Source organism: Peromyscus maniculatus, chromosome X (genome assembly GCF_049852395.1).
Source record: "Peromyscus maniculatus bairdii isolate BWxNUB_F1_BW_parent chromosome X, HU_Pman_BW_mat_3.1, whole genome shotgun sequence".
In the NCBI taxonomy this organism is placed as follows: domain Eukaryota; kingdom Metazoa; phylum Chordata; class Mammalia; order Rodentia; family Cricetidae; genus Peromyscus; species Peromyscus maniculatus.
Window position 1 is genome coordinate 97,930,955 of NC_134875.1, and position 13,797 is coordinate 97,944,751.

The 13,797-nt window shown below is 39.3% G+C and overlaps 1 protein-coding gene across 1 annotated transcript; it reads left to right on the forward strand.

Moving 5' to 3' along the window:
• Positions 1-7,237: 7,237 nt before the first annotated feature.
• LOC102924160 (melanoma-associated antigen B4-like) lies at positions 7,238-10,745 on the forward strand. The gene is made up of 2 exons (XM_042269044.2): positions 7,238-7,511; positions 9,214-10,745. Exon 2 carries the CDS (start codon positions 9,264-9,266, stop codon positions 10,290-10,292), a length of 1,029 nt encoding a protein of 342 aa, XP_042124978.1. The 5' UTR covers positions 7,238-7,511; positions 9,214-9,263; the 3' UTR covers positions 10,293-10,745.
• The last annotated feature ends 3,052 nt before the right edge of the window (positions 10,746-13,797 follow it).

Genomic DNA, 13,797 nt, shown 5'->3' on the forward strand with positions numbered 1-13,797 from the left:
TAGCTCAACACCTGGCTAATTGCCTAACATTTTAAGTCCACATTACAATATTAATATTTTTCATTGTTTTGCACCTTTATCTGAGAAATTGCTTTAGTCTGTCAATTTATTTGAAGTCTCTGGAGAGAAAAGGATATGCTTCTCCTAAATTGGGCTATTCAGATTTACATAGACCATGTCTGTAACATTGCTCTGTGTTCCCATCTCCATTCTCTAACTTTCTCTTTTTCAGACAAATACATGGTGCATTATTTCTACACAGTCTATCTATCTACATTTTCTGAATTAATTATTGTTCAAATAAGAGAAAGAAAATTTATCACCCCAGTCTCCATGTACAGAAGCTGGAATGAAGCAATCTTTTTTTTTTTTTTTTCTCGAGACAGGGTTTCTCTGCGTAGCTTTGCGCCTTTCCTGGAACTCACTTGCTGGCCTCACAGAGATCCGCCTGCCTCTGCCTCCCGAGTGCTGGAATTAAAGGCGTGCGCCACCACTGCCCGGCTGAAGCAATCTTTTGATAGAAGTATATACTGTATCATTTAGATAAAATATAAGCACTTTCGTGGCTTCTATGTTATTATAATCTCTGTCTAAATAAAGCCATTTCACAGTATACTAATTTTTCTCTTCCAAATATTCTCTTTCTCTACTAAGGATGAATATTTGCCCCGAGAATATTCTTTTTACTTAGATTCCCTGAAGTTTAGTCGACACACCCCTGTGGAACAGAGAACTTAGGCATGTGCTTTGATTACAGAAGCCTTAGCATGGAATCATTTTGGAAGGGGGAATCTAGAGAGTCATACATTTAATGTCACTCTTTTGACTATATCTCTTAACAATTAGGCATCTAAAGTTAATTTTAGATTTGGTGGAACTCTAATAAGTTTCTAAATTGAATTTTTAGAAAAAATAAATAACTGATACTTCATGTCATTTATTAAAATATCTTTGCACCTTAGATATTATCTTTGTGGTCACTAAAGATCTTTGGTTCTGAAAATGTGTTTGAAATGTATTCTTCTTCCCTTCAAGGACCATTGTATTTTCACTGAAAATATTCACGAAAACACAAGCTATCTGTTAAGAAAATCCACAATTTAATCTCTGAATAAGCCTTAAAATGCAATGTGGAAAAATGGCAGAGAGGCATGTTTTTCATGGTAAACTAGGTTTAGAAAACTCATTCTCAAACTATATTATCACTTTGAGAGTTTCCCAGTACACATCAACAAATTGGGGTGGGGGGCGGGGCGGTTCTGGGAGACTGCAGTGAAAACAAAATTGGAAGCTAAAGCATGCTCAACTTTGATTAAACTGGCTTACTCTAAAATTATTTGACTTTGGGTGGTGTGTGTGTGTGTGTGTATTTATAGCCAAATATACCACCTATCTTATTTTGGGAAATGCTGGTGTTAATATCATTTCATCACTCTTTGAAAGATTTGTTTGAGTCCCAGTAATACTTTTGCAAAATATCCATTGCCTTCAACTCACTTGGAAGTCCTCAAACTTGCTTTAATTTGAGTGTCATGATTTCTTGATATATCTGAATTTCCCCTATGAAATGAGAATAATATAGCTCCAGTGTCCTACTCCACCCTTATTGTGAGACTTGAGAGTCCCGAGCATAGTTACAAGCAGAAGTCTCTCCTATCCTTCTTAGATCAGTTGTCAAGCATGAGGAATGAGGAAAAGAGCTGGTACGTTTCTTTGTCCAGTGTTATTTTCTTTATATTGGAGTCAGCCATTTGTTTGAAGGATTCCAAATTATTGGAGGGAGAAATTTCAGATTATTTTTAAGAAGCAAGATAAAGACCCTGATTTGATGGGCCCAACAACACCAGAAGAAAATGATGCCATATAAAATTGCACCTTATCTGTCAACTCTGATATGGCACAGAAAGAATAGGTCATATGAAATGTCTCTTCACTAGGAGTCTTAGAGGGGAAATGACCTTGATTTGAAGGAAGATGATTTTAGATCACAGAATGAATATCAAAAGAACTACCTGGTGAATACTGGAAATCATCAAAAGTAAAACTGACAAAACTCCATATAATTCAAATGTTTGCCTTGGTGTTGATCTCTGGAAAAATTTGCAGACAACTGGACGAGGACACCACAACAAGCCTTCTTTCTTCCTCCTTTAATACTAGTCAGAGTAATCAAAGCTGACTGTACTACCTAAAACTATTCACCTATTACTTTTCATTAAGCTATCATCTTCCTTTTCCATGCTTTCAAACCATACTTCTGACTGTGATAAAGATATCATGACTGTGTGCAAGAAACATTAGTAAGTATATGTACAAATAACTGGTTCACAGGATGATCTGAATCCCAGAATACCTATGGTCTTATATAGTGCTTAATAGATGAGTACCAAGAGCTCAGGAAGAATTAGAAAGTCAAATAAAGAATTTTCTCAGCTCTCTTCTAGATTATAAAATGGCTTTATCAGTTAATGAATGATTTCTTCTCAATAATCCAGTGAAAGAGACATGTTGAAAAATGTCATAAAAATATAAAGAACACTTTTGGAATTCCCCATGGGAATTTTCAAGCTTATTAAATTGGTCTTCAAAGATATAGCAAAAGGAGGAGGCCACTTTTATGACCCTGTCAAAAAACTGAACTTCATCTATAATAAGAGAGTTTTATTTTATTACAATAACAAAACTAGCTTCTACATGACTGTCTTAAGTCTGATATTCATACAGCACAATGAAGAAGAAGTTCTTCCTTTCTGGACAATGAGACATGTCTGTTCCTAACAGCACTGATTTACTTCAGAGAGAAAGATGGGCATCGAAGACACTCCATATAGAGTTTATCTTCTTGGCAAAAATAGCCATTTGGGCCAGAAACTGTTCTTGCCTGGACTGCTTGACAAAATGTTGTATCAACTGGACATTCAGGACCCATAGGAAGGTGACCATTGAACTTTGCAAGGCAAAATGGTCCTTCGGGTTCTTGCTTTGCAGAAGAAACTGCCATGCATTCTACAGGACATGGAGAAAAGTGACTGAGAGACTCTAGCCCGATGGGCTAGAGATGGATGCCCTACCATTGCAGAGGAACTTTGGGTGACTGTTCAAGCAGACAGATGTCTCTGTCATTCTAGATTTTTAGAAGTTGCTTACAATGTTCTTCCTAGATAACTATAATATCTTCCTAGATAGTTATAATTATGGTTTTCCTTGGTTATGATAAGAGATAAGGTAGATATGAAACCTTAACTCACAAATATAGGATAGATAGGATATCTTCTTTAATTTTGCCAAATACAAATAGACTAGATATTATAACTCTTGCTTGATAACTGTTTTGTTATATGTAATTTTACTATGTTGAAGTTAAAACCTTCCTTTTAAATAGAAAGAAAAGGGGAAATGATGGGTGATATTATTCTGTATGCTGTGAATGTGTTGCTCTGATTGGTTGATAAATAAAGCTGTTTGGCCAATGGTGAGGCAGAATAAGGTTAGGCGGGACATTCCAACTAGAGAGGGATAAAGGAGAAAGAGCAGAGCAGAGGAAATGGTGCTAGCTGTCATCAGGAGAAGCAAGATGTAGAAGTACCAGTAAGCAACAACCCATGTGGCAAAGTATAATAGAAATGGGTTAATTTAAGATGTGAGAGATAGCTAGTAAAAAGCCCGCCATGGCCATAGTTTAAAAATAATATAAGCTTGTATGTGTTTATTTGGGTCCAAGTGGCTGCGGGATCATGGGGTCATGAGAGATGGACAGGACCAAAGAAAACTTTTCAGCTACATTGAATAGGGAAACAAAAATGTGTGGAGTGATCAAGTCTTTTTGTAGGTGGGAGATGGTACTAGTCTTATTCATGCTATGCAAACACCCTACCACTGAGCTATACTTTTAGCTTCCTATTAACTAAATTTTAAAAATAATTTGAAGTCATGGATATCACTACATTGCTCAGAATAGCCTTAAACTTTTAATCCTTCTGTTCAACCTCAGAGTATCTGAGACTACAGATATGCCCACTTGAGGTAGTCAGTTATTGATTTACCTTATTCCATTTAGTGTTTATGCTTATAAAATTAAAATACATGTACGCACCTAAATTTACCTGGCTTATTCCAAAATGTAGAATAAATTAATTGGTAATGATCTAGATCTCTTGATTACTGGTTTATATCATACCCAGATTAATCAAAAATCTGTTCTTTAGAAGAACTTTGAGTTTTGTCCAACTGGGAAGGATACTTCCACACAAATATGTAACAACAGCAACAACAGCACTAGCAACATCAACTGAAAATACCATAATGGAGAAATGCTGGCTATTTTTTTTTTAAGTTTTTCAAGACAGGGTTTCTCTGTGTAGCTTTGGATCCTGTTCTGGAACTCACTCTGTAGACCAGACTGGCCTCGAACTCACAGAGATCCGCCTGCCTCTACCTCCCAAGTGCTGGGATTAAAGGCATGTGCCACCAATGCTCAGCCATCCTTTCCTTTCTTAAGTAGCATCTTCTCTGTTTACAGTTCTTTTTCTTTGGGCTCTTAGAGCATGTGGTCAGATTCACAAGTTAGCAGCAGCAGTAAGACTAGGTTCCCAGTGTGAACTTTTCTTTTTCCCACACTGTTCATTGCATACCCTCTGTACTTAAGGCAAAACTTACATCCCTTAATTCACATTTCTTCATAATATCCTCAAATATAGCTACTCTCTTATGGAGTATCCAGTATCTTATGGGAAATTGGCAGTATTAACAAAAGCAAGCATGTCCTCATTTAATCTTTGGTCTAACCTCCTTAAAGGATTCTGAATAATTCTATTTATAAAACATTGAATTAGAGTACAGAGCCAAAGGAATTAAAAAATTATTACCATAAATGAACCTTTCAATAAAAGAGAGGAAAAAGATGATACATTGTGACAATAGCATTACCCACATGTGCAATGTCAAGTAATTGCAAATTTAGGGATCATACAAACATTCTGCATAGAGATATTTTCCATGACTGAGTTAAATCAATTAAAACAGGGGTAATATCAAACTCATACTAATTGTTATAAAGGACTATACATCACCAGTGTTTTTTCTCTGACAACTCAGTACCTGTGGCTCAGAGCCTGGCATGTTTTGTGGAGTTACCCTCACTTCACATTAGACTCAAAGTGCCAGTGGTCAACTTTACTGTAGGGACAATATTCAAGAGGTTTCATGGACACTTAATTTTTCAAGAAATCTCTAAGGGAAGGAGAAAAAGAAATCTATGAAAGAGTACTAAAAATATACCAACCCATTTAAAAATTATAGTCTTATTTAGCAATCCATCTAAACCTGCACTCAAGGCTGGAAAGATTGCTCAGCAGTTAAAAGCACTGGCTGCTCTTCCAGAGGTCCTGAGTTCAATCCCCAGCAACCACATGGTGGCTCACAACCATCTGTAATGAGATCTGACTCCCTCTTCTGGCCTGCAGGTGTACATGCAGGTAGAATACTGTATACATAATAAACAAACCTGCACTCAGTCCTCAAATGCCTTAGGCAGGATATTCAAACTAGACATCTCTCTTGAGGTGAGACAGAATATTGGCCTAAGGTGGAAACTACAGTTCAGAAGTGCTATGATCCTTAGGTTCTTAGATACCCAGTAAGAAACCTAAATTAACACTATTTGAGGAAGATGAAAAGTGTGGTCCCTTGCAATATTGACTTTACTCACAGTTCTCATAAGACATGAATGTCCCTAGCCTAATGTGGCTTATCCAACAGGAAAATAGAGGGAAAGCAATCTTATTGGGAAAGAACTCACACCATAGACAGTAAAGAGCACATGGCCAGGTCCTGTTCTTAACTATGGAAGAACTCAGGGGGAGCTATGAAGCTGAGCTATGTGCTTAGTTTTTTTGTTTGTTTGTTTGTTTGTTTGTTTTGTTTTCTGGATGGTGTCTGGGAATAATTAGCAAGATGTAATAGATTGAATTTAACTCTTCACAATCAGAAAGATGTCACTATAAGGAAATAAGGTGAGGACCCACTCACAGGATGCTCCTGAAAAGAGTGGTAGACCAAAAACATCTGTCCTAAGTCACTGACACAATAAATCTAAATGTCCCAAGTCTGGAAAATGGACAAGTAGGGAGGGAGGGGTCTTTACAGGGATAGGAGGGAAGTAAGAGAGGGATGGGGGAGAGTACCCAGGATGCATTATATATGTGTATGAAATTGTGAAAGAAATAATTTAGAAGGAAGGAAGGAAGGAAGAAAGAAAGAAAGAAAGAAAGAAAGAAAGAAAGAAAGAAAGAAAGAAAGAAAGAAAGAAAGAAAGAAAGAAAGAAAGAAAATGAAAAACAATGCCATATCCCTATTTCTATATCCGTGAGGGTTGAGAAATCAGTCTTAACTGAGGCATGTGTACACTTCTACTCACATGAGTGAAAAGGATGAGGACTATGTTTATGGCAGGTGGAGTCAGAAAAGTAGAAAAAATCTCAGGATCCTCAGAATCCACTATGTTGAGCCAGCATATACAATATGGGGTGCTCCTTATTTCTGCCTTGAAAATCTCAGTAAGGAGACTGATAGAATGTAATGAGCAGGCCTCAATTCTGCAAGGAAGAATTCTTTTTCAAATTCTAAACACCCTAAATGGGAAAGAGCAGGACTGTCCCCAATCAGGGAAACTCAGAGTTCTGCTATATAGCCTGAGAAACAAAAGCTGTGGATTCATGTAAGGCTTGGCTAAAGTGTCTGCTGTGACCTGGGAAGGTATGGGTTTCCTGTGGAGGCTGGAGGGCTTCAATAAGTACACTGAAAAATTACCTGGGTCTGCTAAACCACTCCAGAATAAAAGGAGGACACCAAAAGTCTTAACTCTATTTTCAGCCCTGTGAGCCAGAGAGAAATCTGTTAAGCTTTATGTCATATCTAAACTTCCACTCCCAGGACTAAGACATAGGAGGGCAATGTTTTCTGCTGGCAAATTTGAATCAATAGAGGAAAGGATCCTAGGACAAGTAGAAACTGTTCCTGATTGTGATGTACCAGACAGTGTTACAATCTTGTTACTCTCCTCTCTGGGAAAGCAGAGAAGTTTATCTAAAAGCTGAGAAGAAAGTTCCAATTTGGGAGGGACAAACAATATGGGGCAAGGCACACAAAATGAGGGGGTTTAGGAGGATTTGAGAAGTGGATGGAGGGATAGTGGGCAAAATGGGGCATTTGCTGCAGTGGGCTTCAGAGGCTCAAACAAGGAACTTTGTGTGCCACAGACTGAAGAGTGTGAAGGTCTGAGGAAGCTTGAATACAATAAGGAATTACAGGTTGTCTTCCATATTGAACTGATAGAGGGGTTACTTAGCAACCTGGCCTTGCTGTCAATCTTGAGAGCCAGCCCCTGACCGGATGTGATCTACTCTCACTTCCTATTGGAAGAGGAGGAACTGGGTTGTTGGTGCCCTGGGCAGAGGTGCTGGATGCCTTCTCGTAGACCAGCTGCCGTTCCAAAAGAAGCCTTCACAGTCAAGGTAAGGAACCTGAATATGTACTAAGATGATACCCCTCAGATAAGCAAAGAGGCTGCCCTCAATTCTACCTTTATGTCATGGGGCTTGTTCTGAGAAAGCCGTGGGTTGCAATATGTCTTGGAAGGTCTCAGAACAGAGAGGGGACCTTGATCTTAGAAAGGAACTCTGACACTGTGGTGGTATCCTATGCGATGATTAAAGCCAAACTTTGGACCCTACGTGATAAAGAATGCTCAGTCTAAACAATTGTGCTTCCACACTCGGCCCCGTTGCATTGTGCTCTAGAAGACCCCATGAAGATTAGGCAAGTAAACATGGAACAACCTGACTAAATCCTCAGTGGTTAGGGATTCTGTAGCATTCCCTCACCCCAAAAAAGAAAAAGAAAGAAAAAATAAACAACAGTAAAAAGAACATGTTTTTTTTTAATAAAAAAAAAAGAAAGAAAGAAAACTAAAACGCCCCAAATACCATGTATTTAGACAGCAAAGGAGCATGTGGGAGGGATGCAGAGGCAGGAAGAGATATGTTCAAGAAGCAAGGCCATCCTGAATTGTGTAGTGATACAATGTTTTGAGTGCAAGGAGCAGAACAAAGAAAACACAGAAGGGTTTAATCCTGTATTTAAGAACCACATACAATTTTAGATATAAGAGGTTTATGAGAAAAAAAAAAGTCTCTGAAGAAAAAGGAGGCAGGGAAAACGGGACAATGGCCAATGAATATAATCAAACTGTGTGTGTGTGTGTGTGTGTGTGTGTGTGTGTGTGTGTGTGTGTGTGTAAAATTCCATGATGATTCACATGATTTAGTATAATCAAAATATACAAAAAAGAAAGAAACGTATTAGTTAAGAATGTTGAAGCATAGTAGTATGTTGCAAGGGCTGGAAACAAAATGAAATACTGAAAGCGGTATAGGACTGATTAAGGCTTGTGAGGAATCTGACAAAATAAACTGTTGTCTCATTCTTTTTCCAGAGGGAGTGGAATAGGTTCACTTAGGCCTTGGTTTGCAGTGCCTAACAGAAGTAAAGTGTGTGGCAATGAACTGTGATGAGGGGACCACTTTCAGAAAAAAAAAAAAGAGGCCCATTTGGAGCCCCAGATTTGTTGTAAGCGGTGAAATGCTGCCATTATTAGCCGTAATCAGTGCTCTCAAGGCATTTTCACCTTCGGAAAGCAAAGGGGCGAGCTGCCACTTTCAACAGTTCTTTCATCTCGTTATTTTAGCCCAAAGGGTGAATATCCTCAGTCTAAAAAGCTTAGCATAGAGTGGGTGGTGCCAAGATTTTCCGGGAACTTAAGCAAGGGACCTGAAGGAAGGTTGAAGACCCAGGAGGGCCCAGGACAGAGAGGCTTTGCTAATCTCAGCACTCTGTGTACTCAGTGCAGATGTACTGAAGCTCCCTGAAGCTTTCTCCCTCAGGATTACAAGCAACCTTTGAGCTGTCGAATGAAAGTAGCAGAGGGGAGTAGCCTGTAAGATAGAAAGAGTTGATATAATCCTAGAACTGAGAGTGCTCAAACACTAGGAGACAGGGAGCCTTGTTGAACCTCAGCAGTGCCTGCCGTTAGTTACTCAGGAGACCAGGAGCCCTGTGGATTTGGGCAAAGTTAAAGGAATATTGATAAAAGGCAATACATTCAAAACATAATTAAGGTGCTTATATTATCTCATTTTCTCTGTCCACATATCCAAGGCAACTGCTCTGTGAGCTACTCTTTCCTGCTGTCACTGACCATATCCATCATGCCCAGGGGAAAAAAGAGTAAGGCCCGGGCTCGTGAGAAACGCCGCCAGACCAAAACAGGGTCCAAAGAGCTCCAGGATACTCAGACCATGACACCAGAGAAAAGAGAGTCATCCTCTTCCTCTGCTCATGCCTCTGGAGGTGCTGCCCCAAGTGCCTCTTCTGATATCTTTTCCAAGTTGTTTCAAGAATTGCCTGATGCCACCACTTTCAGTATGTGCCTTGCCAGCAAAAGCTCTGATAAAAGTGCCAACAGCCGACGGAAGAAAACTGGGAACTCCTCTAGGGCCCAGCACTCCAGGAAGAGCCCACGGAAGGATCTTCTAACAAGGAAGACAGAGATGCTGATGGAGTACATGCTCACCAAGTACAAACAGAAAGAGCCCCTGTTAAGAGAAGAAATGCTGAATGCAGTCAACAAACGTTTCAAGGAGCAGTTTCCTGAGATCCTCAAGAAAGCTTCCAACCGCTTGGATCTGGTTTTTGGCCTAGAGTTGAAAGAAGTCCAGCCCAATGGTCAATCCTATGAGCTTGTCAGCAAGCTAGATTTCCAGGATGATGGAAGTAGGAGCAGTGAGCTGGGTCTTCCCAACAGGGGCATCCTGATCCCTCTCCTAGGTGTGATCTACTTAAATGGCTACTGTGCCCCAGAGGAGGAGGTCTGGCACTTCCTGAAATCGTTAGGAATCTATGATGGGGTCCCACACCTCATCTTTGGGGATATCAGAAAGCTCATCACTGAAGAGCTAGTGCAGGAAAAGTACCTGGTTTACCATCAGGTTCCTGATAGTGATCCTCCATGCTATCAGTTCCTGTGGGGGCCAAAAGCCTATGCTGAAACCAGCCAGGCAAAGGTGATGGAGTTTCTGGGCAATGTCAGTGAAACTGGCTCCTCTACCTGCCCATCCAGTTATGAATCAGCTTTGATGGAAGAAGATAGAGCTCATGCTGAAGGTGCAACCCAGAAAAGCACTAAATGCAAGACTAAGAGACGTTCTAAAACCAAGTCCAGCCTTCCTACCTGCTAGTGAGATCTAAGGTAGTCTCTACTACATGACTGAAAGAACCTACTAATCTTTGCTTTTGTGATGTTCAAATTAGTTATTGATGAAGCTGTTTAGTGTATTTTATCCTAACGTTCACTTGAACTCAGAAGTTAAAAAGAACAATACCATAGATCATGCCTTCATTGCTGTTTACCAAGGTGAGGGTTGAAAGTTTGATTTGATGTGAAATGTGATTTGAAATTTCATAGTCAACTTTGGTGATGTACCATAAGGTAATATGGAATTAGAATATAAATGTGCCTGAGAGTAGGAGAGAAAAGAAGATATAGAAAAAGTAATAGACTTTCAGTTCATTTTTTGTTTTGCTCCACACTTTCTTTTTTTTAAACATGTAAGAGATGCATACCTACTTTGCTTATGATATTAAAGGATGTGTAAGAAACTAAATCACAATAAATTGGATTTATAGTTCAAGGTTTGTATTTTACCAAAACACTTAATTGAACATCTGTTCTTGGAAAGTCTTACTGGAGATGTTAAGAAAATAAGACCCAATACCTGCCCATATAATTATAGGTTCTAGAGGAAGCTCTTATTATGGATGAAAGTCAAATGTGGTCTACTTCCTAAAGAAGAAACAGGGGAATGTATGCTTGAATAGAAAACATTTTTCTTTCATTTTTCATTGCTTTGTGACAGAATGTTTTTGTTTTCTCTTTGTGTTTGGGGCCCCCAGAACTGTATATTTTATGGCATCTCCTAGGGTAAACATGAATAGAAATAAGCTCAGGTGGATACTACCAATGAAACAGCTCAAAATACTCACATTAATGAGTGCCACCCTTTAGTAAGACATACAGGACAAGTCAGATACCAAAGCCACACATTCAACATGAATCTTACTGGTCTTAAAAAGAGAACTCTAATAAATTCACTTCTTCTTAGTGGAGAGTTTGAGCATTACAGAATATCCTAATGTCACCAAGTTCACAGGGATAGTAAGTAAGATGTTCATAATGGGCCCCTGATCTAGAGCCTATGCTACTTCATTCATAAGCTGAAAACCAGAACTGAAGGTCTTTTTTCAGTACTCCTCACACATCATGTTTAATGTAGAAAAGGAACTTGTGCCCAAATTATGGAATTAGAATCCATAGTTAGAGGAAAAAAAATAGAACAGAGGGTCTGCAAGATGGCTTAGCACCTTCCACCATGCCTGAGAACCTAGGCTTTCTCTCTAGGATCCATGTGGTGGAAGAAAAACAGACTATCACAAATTGTCTTTTGACCTCCATAAGCATGCCATCATATGTGCCTCTTGCTCCCCCAAATAAATGTGTTTTAATAAATAATGAAATCAGATTAATGAAAGAAAAGTGGTCATTTAACAACAGTGTGAATATTTACATTTGCAATGTTATCCAATGTTGAGTGATTAGGTACTTCAGGTCAGGATGGTGAATACTTTGTTGTACAGCAACCCCCAGCTGACATGTAGCCTTGTTTCATTCAACTTCCACTATGGACAACTTATTTACTCTAGAAAGTAAGTCTCTTGTGGCAGATGTTAATGTAGTTCTACCTATAAAGAGGATGATCATTTTAACATGTTTTTGTTAAGTATCCTGAATCTGTTGTCCATCTCACATCACTCTTGGCACAGGAACCTATTCTCAAGAAGGTATACCAAGGTGAACTCACTTCAGACTTAAAAGCACTGGACATTTCCTAGAACTATTCAATCTCAGAGACAAAGTCAAAAGATACTGAGATATGAACACACCTATAGAAGAATTGAAGGTATCAAAACATCAGAATATATGGTACATAATGGGGAATACTATCCCATCTATTTTATGACACAGTCCCAAACACAGTTGCCAGTCTGATAAACCTTGGTTCACATACTCTTTTAAGGTTTAAAAGACATAAAGGCCTTGGGGACACCTCGCTGATGTGAAGTGAGAGAGGAAGGCCAGGCTTTGATAAAAATTAGCTAATGAACTGCGGTGAGGGTTGCACAAGACCCAAGAAAACAGGGATGTTCAACTAGGAACTTAAGGGAAAGAAGATACTAAAAGGAACTTTAGAAAAATCTCACTTCCATACCCCTAGAAGGAAAGGAATAGGATTGCCTGGTTGAATTTATCCCTTCTTTGGGGGTGAGGTGGTCTCAAGGGTAGGATCTCCTTGGACTGATGACATTGGGCTCCATATAGAAGACATGGGATATTTATTGCCTAGCAGGAGTCAACACAGTGATACAAAGCATGAATGGAGGGACTGAGACATGGTTATGGTGACAGTTCTTTTCAAGGCATCACAGAGGCAAAGTGTGTGCTATCTCATGTCAGCAGAGGCCAGATTTCCTGATTGTACCATTACCCTGCCAACGCATTACACATAACAGGACAACACAGACTCCTATCAGTTTTCACTGTAGGTGAACAGGATAGTGCAAGGCTTGATTCTAGGACTGTATCCCACAGCAACTGAGGTGGGAATATTGGGACTGCCAGGAGTTTGGACTGACACTTATTTGGTATTACCGTCATAAGGCTCCAGTCTGTGTTGTCATAGTTTTCATTCTAGTGATACCATTGACAAATGTGTAATCGGAAAATATCCACTTCACTTCCTTCTACTGGATCTCAGGGAGTCACAGGCCTCATATATAGGACATATCTTACAGTTCAAATGGAGAGGAACGGAGCTCGAGAGATTGCTCAACTGGTAAATTGTCTGTGGCACAAACAATAGCCCCAGAGTTCAACCCTAGCATGTGTATTAAAGAAAATAAGTGTGTCAACATGCTCTTGTAATAACAGTGCTTGGGTGCAGAAGAAAAAAAGGTTTCCTGGGGCATTCTGACCAGCCATCTAGTCAAATTGGTGAGGTCAAGGTTCAGTGAGAGACCTTGTTCCGAAACATAAGCTGGAGAGCAACTGAAAAAGACATCCCACATAGATTTCTGCCCTCCATATGCACTTGCACAAATGCAGGAACACATACAGCCTACCGTTCTGTCAAAAAGCAAATCAAGCTATCTGGATGGGGACTGAGATGCCCATTTATCTTTGATTACAGATGACAGAGAAATGTCCTACCTTGCCTTTCATTATCACACTGAAATGGCAGGAATTTATGTTAGGTGAGGCTCCCTCTCTTTCCTTCATATAATACCTAAGGGAAGAAAATCAGGAAATAACATTAGTTAGAAACAGTAGCCAAGAGACAATATAAGATCCAATGAGCCAGTCACTGGACTAAGTACTGTCCATTCCTTGTACACCTATAGCACCATCTAGAGAAGACAAAGCTTGCCAAAGCCACCTTACACAAGTAGAACCTGAAGGTCAGAGAATTTGATAATGTTCACACTTGACGCAGTTGGTAAGTGACAGAGATGGGACATCACCCAATGTTAAGATAAACTAAAGCCACAATATTTTACTTCTAGCGTGAGACTTACTTGACGTCCTCAATTATTTTTTTCCTAATCACAAGTAAATGTCAAAATATTGGA